The sequence below is a fragment of the Podarcis tiliguerta genome (assembly GCF_965153285.1).
Source record: "Podarcis tiliguerta genome assembly, chromosome: 11".
In the NCBI taxonomy this organism is placed as follows: Eukaryota; Metazoa; Chordata; class Lepidosauria; order Squamata; family Lacertidae; genus Podarcis; species Podarcis tiliguerta.
The window spans coordinates 52,480,214-52,507,368 of NC_139544.1; the positions used below are offsets into that span (position 1 = coordinate 52,480,214).

General features: G+C 46.9%; 1 protein-coding gene across 1 annotated transcript in view; it reads left to right on the top strand.

The window, feature by feature from the left end:
- The first annotated feature begins 19,189 nt into the window (after window positions 1-19,189).
- Window positions 19,190-27,155, top strand: part of MEX3C (mex-3 RNA binding family member C) — a 38,081-nt gene continuing 30,115 nt past the window's right edge. Inside the window, exon 1 of the mRNA XM_083402764.1 lies at window positions 19,190-20,669. Coding sequence (XP_083258890.1) covers window positions 19,238-20,669 — 1,432 coding nt within the window. The 5' untranslated portion in view covers window positions 19,190-19,237. The remainder of the gene's footprint in view (window positions 20,670-27,155) is intronic.

The window sequence follows — 27,155 nt, forward strand, 5'->3', positions numbered from 1 at the left end:
ACGGACAGTCCTGTTTCCCTGTTTGCAAGCCATTAACTGCCTTCGCACCCCTCCCTGCTCAATGTCACTGGAAAACATCAGGTCCATGGCACGAAAAAACTTCATCGCGTCCTTTAGGATCTCATTATTTGCTGCCATCAAGGGTCTAACCCAGTCCTTCGCCCCTGATTCGAGATGGCTAATTACAAAAGCCACTCGCGATTCCTCATCAGGGAAGTCATCGAATTGCAGATTGAGAGCATATTGCATCTCTGTCCTAAAGGCATGGTAGTTCCTGGGGTCCCCCCCAAATTTCTGCACCAATCCTGGCATCTTTCTGTTGAGTGGGGTGGCTTTCTCCCTCCCCCTCTCTGCATCCTGAGCCCTCCTTTCTTCCAGCCTCGCCGTCTGCAAGGCAAGCTGGATTTCCAACGTCCTATACCTTTCCTCCAGGCTTGGACCTCCTCCAGCTGCCCCTCCGGTTCCTGCTGGTTCGCTCATGATGCCTCTCCCTGGCACAAGCTAGCTGTCGGTGACTTTCGGATTGCTGTGATGGGATGAAGAGCTGCTTGTGTGTAAATTGCAATCCCTCAGAGTTTGAACAGCTTCTCAAACCTCTGCCTGTGACGGAGCCCCTCCAGCATGGCTGCGTCAGTCGCTAGCAGAATCCGAAAGTGGCTGCTTTCGGAAACGTTTCCAACATAAAAGCTCCTTAACGGAAACACGTCTTCTGGACTCTCTGCGTGACAGTTTCCGCCGAGGAACGGGTGTTCCTATAGGAGGTCCTGAGACCTCCCCACTGTTTTCACTGGAAGCATCTCTGAGCCATTCCTCCGACTCTCCTTCCCTTGACGTTCCTGTTCGCCCCCTACTGGTTCCCTCTTCAGGTGTCAAGTCTCTCTCTACCTCAGAGAGCCTTGGCACCTCCTGTCCTGCCGATGGCAGTTCCCTGACAGCAGCCCTGTTTAGGGAAGCTTTTAATGTTTGATGTATTACAGTATTTTAATATATATTTTTGGAAGCCGCCCAGAGTGGCTGGGGAAGCCCAGCCAGATGAGCGGGGTATAAATAATAAATTATTATTATTATTATTATTATTATTATTATTATTATTATTATTATTATTATTTTTAATGTCAAATGGCAGCAGGAATCCAGCCGTTCACACCACAATCTGAAAGGACTCTTTCTAATAGTCAAGAAGATTATCTGATTAATATACCAACCTCTGCTAATCTGGGCCCCTCCAAAAGTGTTGCATATAAAAAGTATATTGAACTACGGCTGCCATTCTGGCTGGGGTGATGGGAGTTCAAAACATCTGAAGGCTGGTATTTTGATGAAGGCTAAGGTATACTTTTCATATCCAACTCTTTTCTGTCACACTTTCTAGCAAAGTATGCGCTCCTTCATTATTGTATTTGTTCGGTCTCTTTGAAGGACTTTTTTTCCTCTTTGAATTTGCAATTCTGGTATACTTCATAAAAGTACAGTTTTAAAAGAATAATCATGGCTTACTCATGCATATATGATCCAGCTCTTAGCATAGCTTATATCAGGCTTCCTCAATCTCGGCCCTCCAGATGTTTTTGGCCTACAACTCCCATGATCCCTAGCTAGCAGGACCAGTGGTCAGGGATGATGGGAACTGTAGTCTCAAAAACATCTAGAGGGCCGAGGTTGAGGAAGCCTGGCTTATGTGATTTAAACAATTACATAATATAGAAATAAATGTTCAGTGTTGATGTTGGGATTTCAGTAAATAATTTCTCAAATTATTTGTAGCAAACTTCATTTTATAATCACTCGCCAGTATTACTTGGGTTTTAAAATTTGATATCCGATGAGCAAAACAGAGGTGTTGGAGTTTAATTAAATCCATTAACTGTTGCTCTCTTACATGAAACGACCACTAGAGGGAAGAAAACACTTAGATTTTTCACTCTTTTAAAAACAAACCTACAGTTGAATCCACAGTACAGTGGTACCTCGGGTTAAGTACTTAATTCGTTCCAGAGGTCCGTTCTTAACCTGAAACTGTTCTTAACCTGAAGCACCACTTTAGCTAATGGGGCCTCCTGCTGCTACCACGCCGCAGGAGCACGATTTCTGTTCTCATCCTGAAGCAAAGTTCTTAACCTGAGGTAATATTTCTGGGTTAGCGGAGGCTGTTACCTGAAGCGTATGTAACCTGAAGCATATGTACAGTGGTATCTCGGGCTACACACGTAAACCAGTGTTTTTTGTTTTTGTTTTTCTATTATAGATTTTCATGATTTACAAAAGTGTGTGCAATGTCTCTCTCTCGTATTCCCCCCCCCCCCAGTAACATTTATACAAATCAGTTTCATTTGTTGAGACATTGGGAAGAAAGGGGGGAAAGAGGTGGAGTGGGGAGGCGATGTTTCTATTTTACTTAATATATGTAGGGTTTGATGTCAGCGTTGCTTGTGCAGGTTCTTTGCTGTTCACTTGTGTTCCTTTGGTGGTGAGAGAGGTTAGGGTTGGCCTAGGGTGTGGTTATTCATTTGTGGTTGGCTGTGGTGGTCTTCATGTATGAGTGGGGTGGGTGGGTGTTTTGGATCAGGTTAGCCATATTGATTCGTATGCTGTTGGTGGATTCTTGTTGTTGTCTTGTTGGGCTGTGTATGTGATAAAGGGGAGCGTCTTCTTCTATTTGTCCCCGTGTCAGTTTCAGTTTATTGGTTAATTTTTCTAGTAGGGCTGTTTCCCATACTATTTGGTACCATTGGTCCATGCTTACTCCTGACAGGTTTCTCCAGTGTCTGGCTATGATGCTTCTGGCTGCTGAAAGTATGTGGGTTATGAGTTCTTTGTGGTGTAAGTGGGCATTGTTGTCTTGGAAGATGTTTATTAAGGTCAATTCTGGGGTGATTTCTAATGCTCCACAAACCAGTGTTGTAAATCTATACTGTCGTCCTCTTCTCTGGAAGGTTCAGGCTGGGGCGGCAGTCTCCACCACTCTTCCTCTGTCCAGTCCCTGACAGTAAGAGGTGTCATGATACAAGTTTATAAACGTATACATGGTGCAGAGAACAGTTTTTTCCCCATCTTTCATAACACTAGAACTCGTGGACATCCAATGAAGCTGTAGGTTGGAAGATTCAGAACAGATAAAAGAAAAGTCTTTCTTCACAGCACATAGTCAAACTATGGCTCTCTGGACTAGATGGGTCATTGGCCTGACTTAGCTGGCTCGTCTTATGTTCTTAAGGTAAAGGTAAAGGGACCCCTGACCATTAGGTCCAGTCGTGGCTGACTGTGGGGTTGCGGCACTCATCTCGCTTTATTGGCCGAGGGAGCCGGCGTACAGCTTCCGGGTCATGTGGCCAGCATGACTAAGCCGCTTCTGGCGAACCAGAGCAGCACACGGAAACGCCGTCTACCTTCCCGCTGGAGTGGTACCTCTACTTGCACTTTGATGTGCTTTTGAACTGCTAGGTTGGCAGGAGCAGGGACCGACCAATGGGAGCTCACCCCGTCGCAGGGATTCGAACTGCCGACCTTCTGAACAGCAAATCCTAGGCTCTGTGGTTTAACCCACAGTGCCACCCGCGTTATGTTCTTAGGTTTTAGCAAAATCTGCTTCTGAGCCTTATTTGTGGCCCTGTTCCTAGCTATACTCCTTGATGTTGTTTCTGATACAAACTGTACAATATATATGTCTATAACGACCTCATTAGAAACTTCACATCCTATATATGTTAAAAGCAGAACCATGCTGGACTATAGCAAGCTCATCCCTGCTTTAGACAAAGGAATCTCCTAGGACCAATATCGCCAAGACTGGGTTTCTGCTGTTCTTCTTTGCAGAGGCTTAAATTTGTGCTGCAGTGATCCAAGAAATTAACATTTGGTTCTTTCAGGCAGCAACTAGAGACATTGCCCGTGTATTGACCCATTGATGAATGTTTCCTTTTTTAAAAAAAAATTAAAACTGCTGCCAGACACAGAATTATATCTTTGCTTATAAAACGCCAATTAAGGATCAATGTTGGCCAATTAAAATTTTTTTATCAGCAAGCTTTAGAATCGGCCAGTGATTAATGGGTTAGCAATTAACCTTTTCACCTTTCCCAAGTTGGAGAGTATATATTTTTTTCACGGCCAGGAACTTGTTCAATTAAATATAGATTAATGGTGCCCGTTGCTGAGTTTATCATCTTTCTGGCTCACGGTTCATTCGTTATCACATAGATCGCTGCGACAGCCCACGCTATCTACAGATGCACCTGTTTTCAATTGGCCTGCCTTTCTAATACTTTGGCTATCTTTCGGACACCCGCTAGAAATAAGAATCACCCACTCAAATATGTTTTTATTAGGCTAATAGAGGTCATCTCTTACTGAAACCCCAAGAGAGACTCTGAAATGCTATGCTGTTTCTCCCATTCTCCAGTAGCTCAGTTAAGGTTGCCAACTTCTTACCAACCCTGCTCCAATGCCTTCAAAAGCAGGTGTGCCGCACAATAAATAAATACATAAATAAGGATGTTCTATGTTTTAAAGGGATTGTTTTATTGTGTATTTTAATGGCAGGTGTTTATATTTTCATGATTGCATGGTTGGTTTTTATACTTGTAAACCACTTGGAAGCCTATGCTGGCATTCAGGGGTATATAAATGAATAAATAATCCACCTGTAAGGTAAGTCAGCATTTTTATTCACCCTATTGTGTGGGGTGGAGTTGGGGTTATCAAGAGTGGCTTGCCCAACTCTGTCCTGAGCAGTGGCGTAGCGTGGGGGGTGCAGGGGGGCCGGCCGCACTGGGCGCAACATCTGGGGGGGGCGCTCGCACTCGCAGCTCTCTGCCCCTACCTGGCTCACTCACTCACTCTCACTGCAGTGCTGGCTGTGCGAATCCGATCCGAGCCGCCGGGTCGCCGCCCACTGTGGAGGGGAGGGTGCCAGGCGTGCGGTGCGGTGTGGAGAGAGAGCGAGGGAGTATCTGGGGGAGGGACAGTGCAGCGGGGGGGAGGGCGCAAATTACTTGCCTTGCCCCGGGTGCTGACAACCCACGCTACGCCACTGGTCCTGAGTTCATGACAGAGGCAAGATTCAAACCGGGGACTCCATGATTCCCTCCACCGGCTCCTGCAGCTGCAAAGAGTACATTAAAGAGAGAGAGAGAAACAGCTCAGAGTATGATATCAAATGCTTATTAACAAGGGGTACATTTTATGCTTCCGCCAGCAGCATGCCTCTAATCTATTATACAGCGAGGAGAGAATTACATAAACCTGAATTCCAAGCATGGCTAGGCTGCCTAACAAACCCCATTCCCCCGAATGCTGAAATAATTAGGATACTGCTCATTCATAAAATTAAAGCCACAGATGTAAAACTGCAGCTGTGCAAGGGTGGGTTTTTTGTTTTGTTTTTTTTGGTCGCCATGCAGAGCAGGGGGAGAAATTACACACTTTTGTGCACAATTCTTTCTGGGGGATGAGCAAGAGGCCAGGATTGCCACGCAAGAATTCTTTTCTCTCTCTTCCCAAGATGTGCTTGTGTTTTTTGGTTTTGAAAACTTAATAACTGAAAACATACAAACAAAACAAAAAAACAACAGCTGTACCTTGTTGCACGTAGAATAAAATAAGCAGAAAGTTCGGTATACTTTAGCAGACATCAGAATAAAATGTCGCATGCCTCTGCGGCTCTTACTTCCCCAATGCCCCTTTGATGAATCTATTTCATTATGTCACAGTTCTTGTACACGATATAAGACCCTCTATGCTATCATATCCAAATTGACATTTGAAGCACCAAAGGATTAAGCTCAGGCTGTGCAATAATTCATAGAATCACAGAATTCCAGAATTGGAGGGTTATCTAGTTCAGGGGTCAGCAACCTTTTCCAGCAGGGGGCTGGTCCCTCAGACCTTGTGGGGGGCCGGACTATTTTTTTGGGGGGGGGGGATGAACGAATTCCTATGCCCCACAAATAACCCAGAGATGCCTTTTAAATAAAAGGGCACATGCTACTCATGTAAAAACATGCTGATTCCCGGACCATCAGCGGGCCGGATTTAGAAGGTGATTGGGCAGGATCCGGCCCCCGGGCCTTAGTCTGCCTACCCATGATCTAGTTCAATCCTCTGGAATGCAGGAATATGCAGCGGTCCCAAAAGCGGATCAAACCTGCAACCTCAAGGACTGCCTCTTTCCATATGAACCTACCTGGACCCTGAGATCATCTTCCAACGCCCTCCTTCGTGCGGCCCCTCCTTGAGAGGTCCAGGGGGTGGCAACATGAGAACGGGGCCTTCTCTGCAGTGGCTCGCCGTCTGTGGAATGCTCTCCCCAGGGTAGTTCATCTGGCACCTTCATTATACACCTTTAGGTGCCAGGCAAAAACATTCCTTTTTAACCAGGCCTTTGGTTGATCCAATTTATATCCTATGCCCTTTAAAATGTGATTTTGGGTTGTTATTTTTATTTTTATTAGGTATTTTGTGGTTTTATAGCTTGATTTTATTCTGTGAACCGTCCTGAGACCCCCGGGTATAGGGCGGAATATAAATTTATTATTATTAATAATAATAACAATAATAATAATCAGCATGTTCTAATCCAGGGGTAGGTAACCTAAGGCCCACGGGCCAGATGCGGCCCAATCGCCTTCTCAATCCGGCCCACAGACGGCCCGGGAATCAGCATGTTTTTATATGAGTAGAATGTGTCCTTTTATTTAAAATGCATCTCTGGGTTATTTGTGGGGCATAGGAATTCGTTCATATATTTTTTTCAAAATATAGTCCGGCCCCCCCCACAAGCTCCGCGGGACGGTGGACCGGCCCCCTGCTGAAAAAGGTTGCTGACCCCTGCTCTACCAGCTGAGCTATCCAGGCCTTTGTTATAGTGCAGCCCAACAGTGCAGCAAATGGCCAGCAAGCAGCTTCGGCCCCCAGTAATCCCAGTTCAAAGGATCTCGAGTTGCAGAACTAGGACAATGTCAGGCAGGCAGCCAGAAATAAATCACATGGAGCACATGAAGTTAACTCTTTATTAGTAGAATTTGCCCCTCCCTCCCTTTCATGCCTCTTCTGCTCCTGGAAGACCAGAGGGAAGGGGAGCATTTTGAGTCCCCTCCGCTCCAGCCTCTGCTTCTGCTTCTGGACTGCTCTCCACCACAGCTTCTTCCTGCTCACTAAGCCCTGTTACCTCATCAGCTTCTGACACCTCCTCCTCCTCCTCTGCTCCCTCTTCTTCCTCTGACCACTCAGTGCCGTCCCACCACAAGTCCCTAGGCTCTGAGCCTTCTTCCCTTGGGCACTCTCCACCTACTGCCTCCCACCATTCCTCTGTGTCCAGCCAGCCTGTGACATTAACATATGAGAGTGCTGGAGGTGAAATAGTTAAACAAGTTACCCAATCAGAACTCAGGGGGTGGAGTCAGAGGGACTATAAAACCAGCTCTGGGAGGGGCAAAGGGAGGAGTTTGTTGGGAGTTGGTTGGTTGGTTGGTGGGTGGGTGTGGGAGTGGGAGTGAATTGGGATAGAGTCTGTAGGTAGGTTGACTTAGTGTAGAGAAATAAGCTGAGTCAGGAACAGTTAGGAGCTAGGAAGCCAAGTACCGTATTTTTCGCTCTACAAGATGCACCAGACCATAAGACACACCTAGTTTTTGGAGAGGAAAACAAGAAAAAAAATATTCTGAATCTCAGAAGCCAGAACTGTTCTGTTCTGGCTTCTGGGATAGCTGCGCAGCCTGCATTCGCTCCATAAGACGCATACACATTTCCCCTTACTTATTAGGAGGGGAAAAGTGAGTCTTATAGAGCAAAGAATACGGTAAATATCTGAGAGGTGGTTTAGTGAGTTAGAGCAGGTAGCGGAAGTTATAGGTCTGGATAGGCACCCCATGATTGTAATTGACCGATACCGTTTATGAAACCACACGCTTGTTAAACTGCAATAAATAAACAGAAGTTTATGTTCCAATTTAAACCTGACTGGACTCAGTAGGTCCTGGGTGGTGGCAGCGAGAAATAAAGTGGTGGCACAGGGATCGATAGACGGTGAAACATCTGGCGACCCTGTGTGATCGCCACACAGCCCATGACAGGCAATCATTTCACTGGACATAGGACAGCCCGTTTTCTAAGTATAGCGTTGTATCTTTTCTTTTTCATATGGGTAATAAAACCATTTTTGCGCTTCTCGTGAGCAGCTGGCCATGCTCTGGGAGTTGACAATCGCAACATTTTTAGAGGTTCTGTAGTTCTTCCCCCCTGCCTATGGTTAGAGCAGGAACAGAGACAGAACACCATTAAATCACTTTGGGAGATTTGCAAACCGTTAGTCCACATGGTTTCCAGCCTATTAAAAGAAATTCCAGGGAAAGGTCTAAGATGCCTTTCCTAGAAATCATGGGAAGATCCCTTTGTTATACATATGTCCAGAAGGGTGCTTTTGTGTGGACTCCATCTCTAACAAAAGGCACTGAATGTTGGACTCAGAAAGTTCTGGAATGCCCCACGGCAGTTGGAAGTCGGCTGGAAGGAATAGAGACAAGCAACTTTTCATAGAAAAAGAGAAGGGGAGTCAGAAGGGAGTATGCAAAGGAGAAGATTGCAAGGTAAGATAAAGTCTGTGGCTGTGTGTGTGTGTGTGTGTGTGTGTGTGCATGTGTGAGTGCGTGACCTGAGAGTGAATGAGGGAGTGGAAAAGAGAGAGACTAAAGGAAAGGGATGCAAAACAGGGAACCTTTCTGATGAACTTAAAAAAATAACTATCACCTTTCCAAATTTAGATTATCTTGATCATCGGCCAGCCAAAACAAAGCACACTTAGAGGTAGAACTATTGCCCTACGTTTTCCAGGTTCACATTTAGAGCTCCATGTCCCAGTGCTCCTTTTTTTCTCCCCTGAGCTTTCTCTGTGAAAACCTGCTCCTTAAAGCTGAAGCACAGCAGACGTCAATTCAGTTTTTCTGTAGATTGCTGTTTGCTCCGATTCAGCAGTAAAGAGCAGGCTTTCATGGGGAAAGCTTCAAAGCAAAAGCAAAAGCAAAAGCGAGAGAGAGAGAGAGAGAGAGAGAGAGAGAGCTCAAGCACAGGAAATTCCTCGTGGGTCTTTTATTTTTATTTTTTATATTATTATTAGTTTGTATTAATTTTCTGAATATTTTAACTGTTTTGACCAATAAATTTATTGTTTTAATCTTTTTGCAAACCATTTTGAGGTAGGTTTGTTTGTTTGTTTTTCAATCGTATAGAAATCTTAGGAAATCAATCAATTAATAAATAAATTCAGTTCAAATGAGATGCCAGAGAGTAATCTGTCTCATGAAAAACACATTGATCTATTGCTTCCCAAAACAATAGCAGACTTCATCAGAGCAATGGGCATATATTTTTTAATTCTCTTTTCTTGACCCACCAGTAGCATGCAGTCAGTGGGCCGGGGGCGTAGGCTAGTCCCCTAAATCTTCCCCTGGTGCCTCCTCCCCAAAACCCTGGAAGCTTCTACCTGGCTTAGGGAAAGAGGCATGATGCTCTTATGCATCCGAGAGCCCTCCCGCCACCATCCCAAAGTCGATGGCCTTTGGGAAGGAGGCAGCAGAGCTCCAGGGATGCTCACACACACAACATTGGTCCCCTGCCCCAATTGCCCTCGCAAGTGAGCACCTCTGGCCCTAACTTTTGCCCTACGGAAAGTTTTACCACATGCCACTGTTACCCACACACCCCAAACTACTGTGTATTGTAGCAACTATGTTGTTGTTGTTTAGTCGTGTCCGACTCTTCGTGACAAACTCATGTTGGTAGCTTCGAGAACACTATCCAACAATCACGTCCTCTGTCGTCCCCTTCTCCTTGTGCCCTCCATCTTTCCCAACATCAGGGTCTTTTCCAGGGAGTCTTCTCTTCTCATGAGGTGGCCAAAGTATTGGAGCCTCAGCTTCAGGATCTGTCCTTCCAGTGAGCGCTCAGGGCTGATTTCCTTCAGAATGATTAGGTCTGATCTTCTTGCAGTTCATGGGACTCTCAAGAGTCTCCTCCAGCACCATAATTCAAAAGCATCAATTCTCTGGCGATCAGCCTTCTTTATGGTCCAGCTCTCACTTCCATACATCACTACTGGGAAAACCATAGCTTTAACTATACAGACCTTTGCTGGCAAGGTGATGTCTCTGCTTTTGTAGCAACTATGATGGTGCTCTAAATGTTAAGACTCCAACTGCAATCAGCCCCAGACAGCCTGGCCAATGGTTAGCGGTTATGGGAGCTGCAGTCAAACATCTGGAGAGCAGCAGTTTAACCACCCCTACTGCAGTTGATAAGAGGGATGCAGGTGGCACTGTGGGTTAAACCACAGAGCCTAGGACTTGCCGATCAGAAGGTCGGCGGTTCAAATCCCCGCAACGCGGTGAGCTCCCGTTGCTTGTTCCCTGCTCCTGCCAACCTAGCAGTTCGAAAGCGTCAAAGTGCAAGTAGATAAATAGGTACCGCTCCGGCAGGAAGGTAAACGGCGTTTCTGTGCGCTGCTTTGGTTTGCCAGAAGCAGCTTAGTCGTGCTGGCCACATGACCCAGAAGCTATACCCCGGCTCTCTCGGCCAATAAAGCAAGATGAGCGCTGCAACCCCAGCGTCGATCACGACTGGACCTCATGGTCAGGGGTCCCTTTACCTTTACGTTACTACAGTTGATAAAAAAGGTAAAGGTAAATGACAAAAGCAACATAAGCCTGATGCTTATGTTGAGACCAACGTAGCAAGGATTGCCATGCAGTCAGCTGTAGCAGCATTAGCCAATCACATGGCAGAACAGCCATGCTTCTGTTTCAAACAGAAAAGCACCTTACCCCATTCTGCTGGTTGCTCAGCTGCAGTGACAAAATACATACTTAGCTAGAAGGACCAATAACCTGAGTCAACATAAAACAGTTCCTTGTATCCAGCTGCTGTCTGGAATTGACAGCCTTTGTTTCCACAAAATGTTTTGATGCAGAAGTTTCGGTGGAACAGAAAGAACCACTCTGAGTCTGGGAAGGCCTTGTGATCTTTTTGAGTAATAGTCATAGGAAGCAGTCTTATACTGAGTCAGACTTTTGGCCCATCTAGCTCAGGATTTCTGTGCTCACATACCCTCCAATATCTGGACAGTGAAAACTGGGACACAATCTTCATGGACACCACCTTCCTGATTTTTTTTATGGCAAGAAAATGGCGGCCATTTTGATCGCTGTGATCTTGCTCGATTTCGTGCCACAATTCACTCTTTTCCCGGGAGGAAATCACAGCACGAAATGATGCAAGATCATGCCAACCAAAATGGCTGTGTTCTCTCCCAAGAAAACAGGGGATGTCCCAGTTTTCCTGGGACACTTGTGGGGAATAATAATAATAATAATAATAATTTATTTATACCCCGCCCATCTGACTAGGTTTCACTAGCCACTCTGGGCAGCTCATAACAGAATATTTAAAACACAATAAAACATCAAACATTAAAAACTTCCCTGAACAGGGCTGCCTTCAGATGTCTTCTAAAAGTCAGATACAGTCATACCTCGGGTTACAGACGCTTCAGGTTGTGCGTTTTCGGGTTGCGCACCACGCCAAAGCCGGAAGTACCAGAACGGGTTACTTCCGGGTTTTGGCACTCGCACATGCACAGAAGCGCTAAATTGCACTTTGCGCATAAGTGCCAAATTGCGAGCCACGCGTGCGCAGACGAGGCGCTGCAGGTTGCGAACATGCCTCCCGCACACAACCCGAGCATCCACTGTAGTTGTTTATTTCCTTGACATCTGATGGGAGGGCATTCCACAGGGCGGGCACCACTACCAAGAAGGCCTCCTGCATGATTCCCTGTAACCTCACTTCTTGCAGTGAGGGAACCACCAGAAGGCCCTTGGAGCTGGACCTCAGGGTCCGGGCTGAACGATGAGGTAAAGATGCTCCTTCACGTATACTAGGCTGAGTCCATTTAGGGCTGTAAAGGTCAGCAGCAACACTTTGAATTGTGCTCAGAAACATACTGGGAGCCAATGTATGTCTTTCAGGACCAGTGTTATATGGTCTTGGTGGCCACTCCCAGTCACCAGTCTAGCATTCCACATCATTGGCACAGACTGTCCAGGATTTCACACAGGGATCTCTCCCAGCCCTGCCTGAAGATGTCAAGGGTTGAACCTGACTTCACTCTGCCCTCCCAAGTCTCAGAGGTGATGACCACAAACAGCAGTATTTACCTGAAAGCTCTCCTTCCTCCACGTACTACATACTTGGTTGTTGACCCATAACTAATTATGGATGGTCCATGAGGACAATGGGGCATTGCCCCACCAACCTCAGCCAGCTTCCACCTGTCCTCCCTTCAGTCCAAAGCGGGGAGGACAGACGATCAGCTTCCTCTTCCTTGGTCTTCCATTGTAGAAGAACAGGAGCAAAACTATAATTAGTTGGTTCTCTGGCTCCATCTGCTATTGGTCTGTCTGCCTTCTATCGTAACAGTTCCAATAGATACCAGCTACCACGGACCATAACTATGGAACTGAAGGCCAAACCACCCATTATGCTCTACGAATAGCATGAAGCTACAACATCTCTGTTTTTTCCTTCAGTTACAGGCCAATGAGGCAGTTGTTACTAGGATTCTTCATTTACAACCCCCCCCCCAAAAAAAACCCCTATTTCTATACTGCTGTAGCATTGTGTGTGTGTGTGTCTCACATCACACAGTGGTTTACAGCAATATAAAAGCCCCAAACCACACAGTAAAATCACAAAAAGTTAAAAGCAAAAGAATTTAAAACAGACCATTGTGAGTGATGTGCTCTTCATTGCCTGCATAGGCCTGGCAGAATAGAAAAAGTTTTCGGATGTTTAAAAGCTGGCACAGAATGACCTTCCCTCAAGGTCCCAGGGTGGCTTACGGTATTAAAGCACAATATTAAAAACATATAGATAAGGAAAGGTGCTAGCAAAGTTTGTCCTTCTATCGGAAGAGTTAACCAAAGTAGATAATGGTGCAAACTATCCAAGCATTGTCCAGCAGCACTAAACATTTTTAAAAGAACACAAACATGGCCTGGATATTTATTTTAGGTAAATATTGTCAGAGCTGGGCTCTAAGAGGCTGTTCCATGGGCCTACTGACTTTCCTGATTAACCAGTAAGCTTTTATAATCTGCAATTAAATTTTTAATGGATTAGCCATGCAGATGAATCAATTAAATTCCAGGACCTCCAGTTGAGTATTATTTTAGACTGTTAACAGTCTGCAAAGATTTATAAATGAGAGACTCCAGGTCATCTGAGGCTAGTTATGGAGGCAGATCACATAATCCTAAATACTTGTGGACGTTTCCCAGGATTCCCAATGTGCTCCTAGCAGCTGCATTCTCCCCTTGAGAAACTAAACAGCCTTCGCCTGTTGCAGCAGGGCTTTAAATGCAAACAAATTTAGAGCAGTTATACAAGAGGAAGTCACAAGTGGCAACTGCAACAAAATGCTGCAGTCTGTTCTTCTCCCCCCCACCCACCCAAAAAAAAGCATGCTTCTGCTCAGGATGCCAGCAAGCCATTTCCTCCCAGCAAAGCATTCCACTCCCCTTTCAAAAACAGTTCAGTTAGGACTAAGCATGCTCAGCAGCCTCTGCAACCTGGAGAGGGGGCGTGACGCCCTTTGGGGTTTCGTTTTTACTGCTTTTCCTTTTATAGTTCTGCAAAACATAGTATTCCCCAGAAGCATGGGAATATCTCTCTTTCCCAATGGCCCCATTTTGACTCCAGGCCTGTCGGCACTCAGCACCTGAGCTCAGTATTAGATGGAGTGATAGAAATAGCTACTCTCTCCAGTCAACCATGGAGAAAGCAGGTTTTTCCTATGAAGAGCTATTGTGTTCCTTTGGTGTCTAAGTTATTGCCTTGACCTTCTGTCAAAAGTGTGTGTGTGTGTGTGTGTGTGTGTGTGTGTGTGTTTAGCCTTTCTTAGGACCTTACCCCAACAATTCCTGTGCTTCTTAGAGACCAGTTAGTTATGACTTGAACAGCCAGACTTCTTTTATGCACTTAAAAATATACATCCTGTTTTCTCTCCAAAAGACGGCCTTGAAATGAGTTACAAGAATGCCTTTGATGTTCCGCCAGGTTGTGGGGAGTGTGCCTGTATACATGTGTATATAATTTTAAGGGACGTGTAAGTTGAGTTGTTTATGTGCATTCACAGCCAGCCATGGTGCACATTCACCAGGCCACGTACGGATTGGGCACATGATCTATTCACGAAGATGGAATGTTGTACATTCTCCGGTCATTATGCATAATCCCCAACTGACTTTGGAGAATGTGCATATATCAACTGAATTTTGTACATTCTCTGGACATTTCAGATACAGATATCTACCCACCCACCACAAACAAGTGAAAAGCTGAAAAGATGAGCATCCCAGCTGGAGTAAAGGGAAATAGGGAGAGACACAGGCGAATGGAAAAAGGAACAGCAGACGGGGGGGGGGGAGACTGTCATTGTCCAAGGCAACTAAGCACATTTCTATTTATTCTGTTGTGTCAACATTTGTTTCATTTCAGCAGAGTCTCAAGAGGCAAATTCTAATGAGCACAAGAGCCCTGTCGGATCAGGCCCATCAAGTCCAGCACCCTATTCTCACAGTGGCCAAGCCCATAAGGAGGACCCACCTATGATTCCTACCAAACGGTAATACTAAATGGAACCATGCCTTCGTGTTTTGTGCAGATAGCAAAGCACATATCTAACTTTATATATTTTTCTCTGAAAGTGCTAGGACAGACACACCCTCAGTCCAACTATCAAGTTTAGGACCGAATAGTCTTTCCATGGCCACTCATGCTCCAAGGCAGCTTCTGTCCATTGGATAGTGCCCATGACATCACAGCATGCCTTCTTGAACCCACTGTCATTTCAAAAAGCTTTCACTCCTTTTTTTTTTTTTTTTACCTATCTTCTAATCCCTCCTTCCCCCATCATGTAGGGATAGCGTTAAAGAATTGGTCAAAGTGATGCAAACGCTTCTTCCTTCAACACCATCCTATTTCCTGGTAACATGCAAAGCCCTCCTGAATTCTGTGGGGATTCTACTTAACTTTCTTATTCATGTAAAAGCCCACATTTGTGGAACCGGCAAACCACTTAAGCTAGGACAGTGGGGCGTTCTGAAATCCACAGTCCAGTCCTATTTGATGTACTCAACAACACCATAACATCCCAATTTCCACTGAGATACATTGGCACAGAAATCGCTACACCCCTTCCGAACCCGTCCTTACTATTTAATAGCAAAACAATCCTTAGAATTAGGCTATTAGTCTTATTGATGTCAGTGGGGCTAAAAGCCTTCTTAAGTGGTTTGTGGGTGTCAGCCAGGATGACTCAAAAGCATATTTGCAGAGCTTCAGGCATGCAGGAAACATAAGACGCGTAGCAAAGGCAATATGTGTGTCATCCTAACTGTTTTATATCACATAAAGTTTGAATAAATATTTATTTTCCAGGGGAAAATGATGAAGGTTGGCTTAAAATAGAGCCTTGCAGATAGTCTGGAAACAGTCTAAGCTCACACCATATTGGGATTTCTCCATAAAGCATGTGTCCACAGGAAAAGGATGAAAAATTCAGTCTTCTATGACCTACTTTCCCCTCTAATATTCTCCTATGTAACAGTAACTTTAAAAAAAAGGCTGTGGAACAAGTTAACAAGGGAGGTTGTGTGATACTTATCACTGGAAGACTTAAAAAAACTAAACTGGATAAACAGCTCCTATCGGAGAGCTAAGGTGTAGTTCTTCTACCCTCACAGTTTAAAAACACATCATCAGCTCAAACTTTGTTAATTGTAAAATTATTCAGAATGTTGCAACTCCCAAATTGAGCAGCAGACTCAAGTTGCCAGCCTAAGTAATAGGCCCTCAGACTCACATTTCATCTCAACTCTTGTCTCCCAGTACTGTATACATTTGCATAAGGCCAAATGGAAAATGGTTTTTTTGGGGGTGGGTTGAGTGGAGACATTTTCAATCATATTGTTTGAGTTGCCTTCTCCCTTGGACCCATAAGCACTACCTTCCCATTGGCAGCATTCAGATATTGGTTCAAACAGACCACTCCATTAATGGTAGCTGCTTGAGAACGCCAGCTTCATGCAAGCTGTTCTAAGTGGAAAATAATTTGTCTGAAGCAGCCACCACTCATGAACATGAAATTTATTACGGTCAGAGACCAGCTTCTAAAACACAAATGGAACTACAATCCCAAAAGCAAAACAAACATTTAAAACAATATACATTTAAAACAATAGCAACCACTCTAAATCACCAGTTTTCAAACATTGTTGGCTTCTCCACTGTGTAATGCCACGTTTGCCATGAAACCTCTGTGTACTGCAGAGGACGTGGGGCATATTCTAGGGTAGAGCTTTGGGGTCTGAGTTGACCCATGTGCTCCCGATATTCCCCCTGCACACTGCAGAGGAAGATCAAGATTGGTTCGCAACCTGTCCTTCGAAGAAGCTTGCCTGCCATTACTGATCTCCCCAAGGAACCCCTTTTACGTTTGAAGAATCCCAGCGGTCCCTAAAACAAAGTCTTAAAAACCACTGCTGTGGTACAGATATAGGGAGAACACTGTAAGCCAGGCTTCCTCAACCTCGGCCCGCCAGATATTTATGGCCTACAACTCCCATTATCCCTAGCTAGCAGGACCAGCCGTCAGGGATGATGGGAATTGTAGTCTCAAAACATCTGGCGGGCCGAGGTTGAGGAAGCCTGCAGTGTAAGCAATTTGCTGGCGACAGTTTTACTTCTCCTTTACATCGGCAAATGAGGCAGTGGATGGGCTGGATCATTGCCTTGTCTCAGTAATGGAATGGATGAGAGCTAACAAAGTGAGGCTCAATCCAGATAAGACGGAGGCATTCTTAGTGGGCGGTAGGGTTGCCACCTTTGTCCTGGCAAAATACAGGACAGGCTGGGGTGGTTGGGGATGTGATCTCCCCCCCCCCAAAAAAAAAATATGTTGCGAAGTGACTTCAAAGCAACCCATTACAATCTACAGTGGTGCCTCGCAAGACGAAAAGAATCCGTTCCGCGAGTCTCTTCGTCTTGCGGTTTTTTCGTCTTGCGAAGCAAGCCCATTAGCGGATTAGCGCTATTAGCAGTTTAAGGGCTATTAACGGCTATTAAAGGCTTAAGGGATTAGCGGATTAGCTTCTAAAAGGCTATTAGCAGCTTAGCGCTTTAGAAAAAGGGGTTGGGGAGCGGGGGAAAAACTCAAAAATCGCAAGACATTTTCGTCTTGCGAAGCAAGCCCATAGAGAAATTCATCCTGCGAAGCACCTCTGAAAACGGAAAACCCTTTCGTCTTGCAGGTTTTCCGTCTTGCGAGGCATTCGTCTTGCGGGGCACCACTGTATTTCAGCCTAACAGGATGACCCCTCTGGAATTTGTCACATACACACGTGCACAAGAATTTGTAAATCCTTCTGTGCTTGGCTACCCAGAGCTTAAAGACATGACCTCTCGCACACTCTTTCAAACATGCATTTGGAGAGGATCCCTAACTTGGTATGCACACACACACACACACACAGGGGCAGAGACGACCTGTAATACATGACAAAAGTGTATCAATGCAGGACATAGCATTTTCCGCTGAAATACGGGACAATCCTGTATTATAAAGGACAGGTGGCAACCCTAGTGGACCGTTCCCTAGATCAGCTAGATGGGATGTTGTCTGCTCTTGATGCGGTTACACTCCCTCTGAAGGTGCAGAAATGTAGCGCCTATATCTGGACAGGGATAGCCTAACTTCTGTCACCTATGCTCTGATAACCTACAGGTTAGATTACTGCAATGTGTTATACATGGGGCTGCCTCTGAAGGTGGTTTGGAAACTTCAGCTGCTGCAGAAATTGGTGGCCAGGTTGCACACCTAACACTTGTTGTGTTAGGAATCCACATCATCTGGCCTTTTAGTTTTCCTTTTGTTTTCGCTAGTTTTAGCATATTACAACAATCCTGGCCTGACTACACCAGCTGCCAGTGCCAGTTAAGTTTCCAGGCCCAATTCCAAGTGCTGGTTTTAGTGTATAAAGCCTTAAATGGCTCAGGACTGCCTCTCCCCATATGAATGGATCCTACAGTCATCCTGAGGACCTTCTTTGTGTGCCTCATTTCTGCAGTGGCTCCCCACTCGTGGAATGTTCTCCCCAGGGCGGCTCGCCTGGCACTTTGATTATATATCATAACATAAACAGGCCTTGAACTGATTAAACATTCTATGGCCTTTTTAGATGGTGGGGGGGTGTTCTATTATGCATTTTGTGTTGTGAACCACCCTGGGATCTTCAGGTGGAGGATGGTTTACAAATTAAATAAAGACGGAAGACATTTCTCCTTTCTGCCACTTTTAAGAAACCTGATGGTGAGCAGCTGAACATTGACAAGGGGTAACTTAGCCCCAGCCTGCAAAAGGCAACTTGGCCTGCTCACCCAAGAAACCTTTTCCAGGCAATTCTCCAGGAAGCACTGTAAAGCAAAAAAACCCAGAAACCTTTTTCTTTTGGAGAAAGAAATTCACATGCGCTTTTGCAGATTTTCAGCAGAAGCTTGTTCTGGAAGGAACTGGGCAAGTTCCCCACACACTCTCTCTCTTTTGTCAGGGTTGGTGCCACCCTGCCATTTATTAAAAAGGAGGCTCGGGCTTTCCTGGGTGGAAGCCATGCCTTTGATCTGGGGAAGCTTCTGGGGGCGAGAAAAAAGTAAAAAAAAAAAGTTGTGCGCGCGCAGGTGCGTGCATTCTGTGCATGTTCAGAGGCACGCTTGTGTGTGAACCTGTCGAATTATTATTATTATTATTTAAAAATGGCATATAATCTCTGGACGGGCGCCTATCCTTTGTCTCCTGCTCCTCCCTCGCCTCACAGCGGCTCCTGCCCTTCAACCTTCCCTCCCTCAGGCGCCTTTGCCTTTCTCCCTCTTCCCTCCGTTCCTCTTCCCACGCGGGATGAGGGGGGCGGGGAGCGGGAAGCTGACCGAAGGCCGGGGTGAGTGAGGGGTTGGGCCAGGCCAGGCCGCGGAGGGCAAGCAGGGCAAGGCCTCGGCTCACCCGGCCGGCGCCGCCGCCGGCGCCTCAGCCTCCCTCCCGCCCCCGTCACAATACCCGCCCGGCCGACCCAACAATCCTGCGGGGCCTGGCGGCGAGATTGGGCCCGAGGCGAGCGAGCGAGGGCGGGCGGGCGCGTGGATGGTGTCTGAGGAGACCAGAGGGCAGGAGGGAGAAGAGCAGCAGGAGGCGCCGCCGCCGCCGCCCTCTCCGCAAACGCCGCCGCCGCCGCCGCTTCTCGCCCCGCGCCCCTTTGCCCGTCCAGGCGCGGCCGGAGCAGCCGCTTTCCCCCCCTCCGCCGCCTCCTCCTCCTGCGGCCGCGGCAGCAGCCACCGCCTTCCCGGGGCCCTGCCCAAGCGCCGGCTGCTGCTGCGGTTGCTGAGCCGCCGCTGCCACCACCCAATCGCCCGGCTGGGGGAGCGGCGCGGGGCGGGGCTGGAGCTGCCTGGGCCGCCGCCGCCTGCGGCCGCCGCCGCCGCTGCTGCTGCTGGAGGAGCCGGCGGGGGGAAGCCGCCATGGAACAAAAGAAGCGCTGAGCCGAGCGGCGGCCGTGGCGGCGGCACCACCGTCGTCGTCGCCGCCGCCGCTCCTGCTGCCAGCGCCTCGCCTCAAGCCCCGCAAGAGGCGGAGGAGGAAGAAGAAGAAGAGGAGGAGGAGGAAGAGGAGGAGGAGGCCGTCGTCCTCGCCGCCGCCGCGGGAGAGCCGGCAGCAGCAGCAGCATGTCGCCCAGGAGGGCCCAGTAGCCCCAGCGCGTCGCCCCTTCCTCCTCTTCCTTCTTCTCCGCCCGCTGCTGCTGCCGGCGGCCTTGCCGAGGCCATGCCGAGCGGCAGCGCCTCGCCGTCGCCTCAGGAGGAGCCGCCCGAGCTGGTGGGGCTGCTGCTGCCGCCTAGGCCACCGCCGGGCCTGCTCCTCCACTATCACCACCATCACCCGCTGCTGCTGCCGCCGCCGCCGCCTTCGCCGCCCATGCTGAGGGAACGCCTGGCCGGCTTGGGCCTGGGCGAGGCGGCGCCCGTTCCGTCGCTGGAGCGCCCGGAGGAGGAAGAGGAGGGCGGCGGCGGCGGCGAGGAGGAGGCGGCCCGCGGCGGCGGCGGCGACCTGGAGCTGGACTTGGAGGAGCCGCCTGACGAGGAGGACGACGACGACCGAGGAGGCGGCGGCGGCGGAGAGGACTTGCTGCTGGAGCCCGGCGGCGGCGGCGGCGGCGTCCCGGCGGCCTCCCTCCTGCTGCTGCCTCCGCCGCCGGCCTTGCCCCCCGGGCTGGGCTCGGTCATGCTGCCGCCGCCCCTCTCCGCCGGCTCGGCCTTCGAGGCCCAGGAGGCGGCGCTCGGCGGGGCGCTGTACGGGCCCGGCGACGATGCCCACCACGGCGGCGTGATGGCGGCGATGCTCTCGCAGGGCTACGGGCCGCCCGGAGGAGGTGTGGCGGCGGCAGCGGCGGCGGCCGGGATCCCTCCGGTGCCGGCCTTGAACGGCGAGCAGGCGGCGCTGCTGAGGAGGAAGAGCGTCAACACCACCGAGTGCGTGCCGGTGCCCAGCTCCGAGCATGTGGCCGAGATTGTGGGGCGGCAGGGTGAGTGCTTTGGGGGGTGGGAAGGAGAACAGGAGGCGGGGGAGGCTGAGTAGATCGGGGATCGGGGCCCCGAAATTAGGTGGGCGCTGGGGAAGGAAGAGGAGAGGCTGGGGGGGGGGCGGGGATCTGGATAAACTGGGTTCGGGCGAGGCCTCCCTAATTATTATTATTATTGCCATTGTTGGAGGCTGCCCTGTTCTATTGTGCATGGGAAGCACGAGGGGGGCGGGCGGGTAGCATGGCCCATTGAATGCACACACACGAAATTTGCACGAGGCCAGGGAAGCCAAGGGTAAGTGCAATGGGATACTGGGAAGGGCTTGGTCTGATGGAATGGGATGCACGCGGGATGACTTGGAGCGAAGGCGAAGTTCCGGGGTGTGTCAGGAGACCCCCGGGCATTCGGAGCAGGAGGAAGTTGGGTCTGAACCTTGGGATTGCCAGGATGCCAGATGGGGGGGAGGGGGAAATTGTCTGGAGGATAAGGGGTTTGGAGGGGTGCGACCTCGGACGATGCAGGATCATAGCTGTCAACTTTTCCCTTTTCTTGCGAGGAATCCTATTCACAATGAGGGAATTTCCCTTTTAAAAAGGGGAAAGTTGACAGCTATGTGCAGGATTGACATGTGCTGGAAGTTGGGAAAGACCTCTTGGTTTTGGAACTTGGGGGGTTGGGATTGGTAGGTGCCCTGCCCTGTTACAGGGTTGCTGAATGGGTTACCTTGGTGGTGGGAGGTGAGTGGGTAATACCAACAGGTGGGTGAGGAAGTGGCGTTCCGAAATGTGGGTGCTTTCTGTTGTTCCTGTGACCTGTAGAGAAAGGGAAGCTGTGCAAGAGTTCTGAGCTGGATTGGGAAGGAAAGGTCCAAGGTATTTTAAAACTAAATGTAGGAGGCCTTTGGACAGGCCTGGGCATGTTCCACAGAAAGCATGAGCAGATTTTGGTGACTTAAGTTTTCACAGACAGTAACAACTTAGTTTGTATGGGTGGTAGAACTGAGTAGGGCCTGTGGGGTTTGTTTTTTTAATGAAGAACAGACACTTAGAAAGAATGTTTGCTTCCATTAAGTGGGGATTTGAATACTGTATATTGATCGTAGAGAAAAGATCAGAGATCTTTCAGGAAGCATTATTTTGGAGAAGACGAATAGAACATTTATCGCAGGTAGAACTGTGCCCAAAGTCTTATTGTTGCATAGTTTGGAATGGATGATATCGAAGCCTGATGTTAGGGAAAACTTTCTATGTAAGCATAACTTAGCAGTGGAAAAGATTGCCTGGGGTGTGGTGGAATCTCCACCCTTCAGGCCAGGGGGAGGTTAGGAAAGAATTGAGTTGGGATAGGTGATGAATTCAATGCCTGGGGCTGGCAAGAGGCATGAATATTGAGATGACTTCCTGGTAGAAAGCTGGTGTGATGTTAAGAGTACTAGGGAGACCAGAGTTCAGCCCCCAACTTGGTCATGTAGCTCACTTAATGATGCGCTTGTCACCTGCTCAGTCTTCATTGTAAGAAGAGGTCCCATTTTCCTTGGAAAGATAGACATGTAATGTGGTGTGAGGCCATTGCTAATATACACAAGCACCTTATAGGACTCCTACTATAGGGCTACTTCAGTTGTATGATTCTGAGAGCTCTTTCAATGAAGGATTTGATCTATCTTAACTGCATGCTATGTGGTGATTTGCTATCTGCAGGGATACACTTGGGAAGATGCTGTTTTGGTGCTGTAGGTGGTCTGTAACGATGTCAGTGGTAATATAAGTGTGGGAAGGCTCTGGCGACAGATCTACTGGAATATAATAATTTATAGTTGAAGGGTTGGCATAATCCAAGCTGGTGCAGTATCAGAGGGGTGGGTTAGAAGTTAACTAGCAGAGCTCCTTTGCAAAGCAATATGCAAATAAAGATGGGGCGCAGCCTCTTTTTCCACAGCTTGTGCTTTCCTTGTCCCCCTCCTCTCCCATCTACAGTGTAGAGTACTGTATTCCAAGTTTCATAAAAGCACAAAAACAAACTAGCTGAATTAATGCCACTCATCCTTTCCCATTCTCTGTCAGTTAATTGTCAGATGCTTTCCTGTCACCCCTCCTCCTCTTCAGAGTTATCCCCCATCTGTCCTTTTTTGTCTGGGAGCACAATAATAACCTGAAGTTAGTGGGAAGGCGTATTCAAGGACACAACAAAAGCGCCAGGCTGGTGTGACCTGTGAAGCAATAAATAAAAAGCTGAAGCAGACATAGCTGGCTTTGCAGATACAAGGATAGGCATCATTTGCTGCTATAAATTTTAAGTGCCTATCCTTTCCCAAAAAAAACTTGATTTTGTTGTTTTTTAAAAACTTTAGCTCTGATTATAACTGAATATGAAACCTATTAACCTCAGGCCAGATGCTGCCGCCAGGCTTTTAACTACCTCTGTTAGCAGTCAACTGACTTGTTAGGGACTGACTCAGATGAGCAAAGTTATGCTGCTGTGACTTTTACTTTGACATGCTTCCCTTTGTGCTGAATCAGGCCATAAATAAAAAGAAATGGGTTTTACAGTAAGCAGATTTAAGGAGGGAATACATGTATTGTTTCATGTTTGCCTGGCCAATGTCTCCAATCCTCCAGCTTCTGCTTTCTGCTGTTGCTTCTACCAAGTACCCTGTTTCTCAGCTTGTGCTTGTCTGATAAGGACATGACTTGTGATGTCATAAAATCAAGTTATCACTTCCTTGTGGATGGTGTGGTCAGTGATAAAAGCATTCCCATTAAACCAAAGTACTATATAGCATGTGTGGGGTTTTTTGTTATTTGATAAACACTTCAAAAGTTTGGCTGTCTCTTGTGTTTTAAAAGTATTTTTAGTCAATCATTGTGCTTCTTAACTGATGAATCGGCTACTTTAAATTTGGTTAATTTGCATATTATTTATGATGCTGAAAGTCATTTATTATTTAATAAACGGTACTTATTGCTCATTATTAGAAAATATTAACAATCCTCTTTCCCTGTATTTCATTCCATGTCACAATAACATTCCAGAACCAATAGCGTTTCTGCTTCAAGCTAGATAACCTTTTAAAGATTACTCATGTGATGTACTTATTTCAGTAGGGCAAATTGGACTATACTTTCCTCCTACCCGTGTCCATCATGTGGAGAGGAGACTGGCCCACTGACCTTCATCTCTAGCATCCTCAGCTGTCCATGTGGGAAAATTCAAATATATCCAGCACTCTTGGTAGGGATCCCCTTGCCCACAGGCTTAATTATGCTTGGCCAAGCCATGCCTACCTGCCATACACCTAACTTCATATGTTGTCAGGTATGGGCAGATAAAGGCACAGTGGGGCTGCAAGGATGTCAAGTCAGCTGATCAGCGGGACTTGCATAGTCCTGTGCATGAAAACTCTTATCAGCTGATTGTTGGAGCTTGCAGAGCACAGGGTTAAGGCTTCCATGCTCATGCTATGCAAAAACTGGTCATTGTGATGCCAGCTGATTGACAGGTGGATAGCCCTGTCCACCTGTCTAACTTAGCCCACGAGGCTGTGGGAGGTTAAAAGCCCACCAGCCAGCCAAATCCTGTTCCCACTTATGTCCTAAATCAGGCACGTGCAACAGGTAGATAGTGATCTTCCGGTAGATCACTGGATGTCTGTGGTAGATCACTAGACAATCACTGGCTTCCCCCAAAGAAGTTCAACATTTAAACCGCCCTGCACCCAAAAAAATGGGGCTTTCGTCCTCACTAAAAACACTCAACAACCTTGACCTGAACCCAAAAAAGGGGGGCTGATCACTGCCAGTCTTTAACTCTGTGAATAGATCACAGTCTCGAGAGTTGGCCACCCCTGTCCTAAATCATCCTTCCACAACCTAGTGTATTTTAGACTGAAACTCCCATCATCCCCACCCAGTTGTGGAAAATAATGGTAGTTATAGTCTAAAAAGATCTGGAGGGCATCCAGAAGGGAACACTTATCTTATGCGCATAAAATTCAACATGTGTAAGTCAAATCTTGTAATCAGTTTATTGACAAAATCTGCTGATGAATAATATACACTTTTAGCTTGCGCACATAAGAAATTATGCACTTAGATAGTATCTGAACATGGCATCCCCATGGTTAGGGGCATCAGAGACTAAGTGGAGAGAGCATGCATGCTTGTGCTTCTCTCCACGTAATAGACTGCCTTTGGGGGCATGTAGTCCTGTGGATTTTATTACCTTGGTAACTGGCAAAGGAGAACACTATTTAGAGATTAGAGCTGCCATGGAAGTCTATTTTAAATCTCAGAGGCAGATCATAGAATTGTAGAGTTGGAAGGGATCCAAGGGGTCATCTAGTCCAGCCCTCTCCAATGCAGAAACCACAGCTAAAGAATCTTTGACAGATAGCCATCCAACCGCTGAAGGAGGAGAGTGCACCACCTTCCGATGTAGACATCAAACTGCTCTTATTATCAGAAGGTTCTTCCTAATGTTTTGTTGGAATCTCCTTTCTTGTTATTTAAATCCATTGGTTTGGGTTCTACCCCCTGGAACAGGAGAAAACAAGCTTGCACCATCTTCCATGTGAGGACTTGCCAATCAGAAGGTAGGCAGTTCGAATCCCCGCAACGGGGTGAGCTCTCGTTGCTCGGTCCCAGCTCCTGCCCTCCTAGCAGTTCGAAAGCACATCAAGTGCAAGTAGATAAATAGGTACCTCCAGCGGGAAGGTAAACGGCGTTTCTGTTCACTGCTCTGGTTCACCAGAAGCAGCTTAGTCATGCGGGCCAAATGACCTGGAAGCTGTACGCCGGCTCCCTTGACCAATAAAGCAAGATGAGCTCCGCAACCCCAGAGTCAGTCACGACTGGACCTAATGGTCAGGGGTCCCTTTACCTTTTACCTTTTATGCTATCCTATAACCTCTTGGTATTATCTTCTCCAGGCTAATCATGCCCAACTCCCTCAACCATTCCTCATAATGCTTGGTTTGCAGGCCCTTATTTATCTTGGTTGCCCTCCTTTGCATACATTCTAGCTTGTCAATATCTTTCTTAAACTCTGATGCCCAGAATTATGTGCAATTCCCTAAAAGGCTTTATTGAAGTAGTAATATTTTTTTAAAAAAAACTAGTTACAAACTATATGTTAAATAAACAGCTGTCCCATCGTTTCTTGTGTGACTTAGGTTGAAGTTTCTTGGGTGCCTGCTTTTTATTTTCATGTTTATGACAAACAGGCTCTTCTGCTCTCAAATTTATGCCCTATTTACTCTATAGATTCATTATTTATAGCTGTCCTGAGGATCTTAATACATTGCACAAAAGCAGGAAATCATACTTTCAAAGAAGAAAATACATTTTTAAATGTGGACCTTTTATACAAACAAAAGCAGAAGAAATGTGTTGGAGTGTTCACAGTTACTCCTTTTAAGAGAATTGCAGGCATTAGGGAATTTAAGAAATTGTGTGACCATTTACAGTGCAATCATGACTCCTACATACAGCACATCCCCACTATTCCAGCTGGTATATTTTTCACCCCGGCTGAGCTCTTCTTAAGCTGGCGACATAACTTGGCACATTTGCTTAGACTGTCTGTGTTCAAGCCATACTGGCACAAATCAAAGTGGTGGTGGGGGAGAGAGAGAGAGAGAGAGAGAGATTAGGGCAAAAAGGGTTCTGTCAAGTGTGGGAAATGAGTGTGCTAGGGTGGGGAGAGGTATAAAACGACTTCATCCTGACTCCATTCACTGATCCTGCCCACCTGTTTGGTGTAAGATACACCACCCAAATACAAGTGTAACTAAAATTCATCCCATAGGCATCAATGGAAGGGCAGAAAATGAAGGTTTACAGTGCCACCTATATACAACATACACACAAGAGAAGTTAGGATGTAGTTAAATTTGCATAGAAGATAGGTTGGATTATCTGCCTCATTAGTATTTCTCTGGAGGCTAGAATCCTATGCACAATTTACTTTGGGTGTAAGTCCCATTGAACTTAAGAGTTGTCTACCTAGAAATAAATTCCTGCATAGGATTGCTTTGCTAGTCCAGTAGCTGTCAAGTAATATCTTCTGCAGCCTGGATTGTACTAGTTTCTTTGATTCTACCAAGAAGCAAGGAAAGAAGTAGCAGCCAATCTAAATACATTGTTTCCCCAATCTCCGTTCTCAGTTCATAACAAGTGGTTGAACCACCTTTTCACGGTGAGGCGTGAGCTGCTGCAAAACAAGCACACTATAGGATCTGTTGCTTGGCATCTGTCATAATGGTTGGTATGCAAGTTATGTTAACTACCTGCAATTAAATGTTGCAAGATACAATCCTCAAGTGTGGTATATGCTTCTGATATGCTCCTCAGTGTTGAACAAGTAGCTCTTCCCCAGAAGTACTTTATCAGGGATTCAGTTCCTTCAAACCAGATTCAGAAAATGTTATTTGCGTAAGAATTGAGTCCTGTTCTGTTTCCCCACCACCACCACCAAAGGTTATTGTTGTT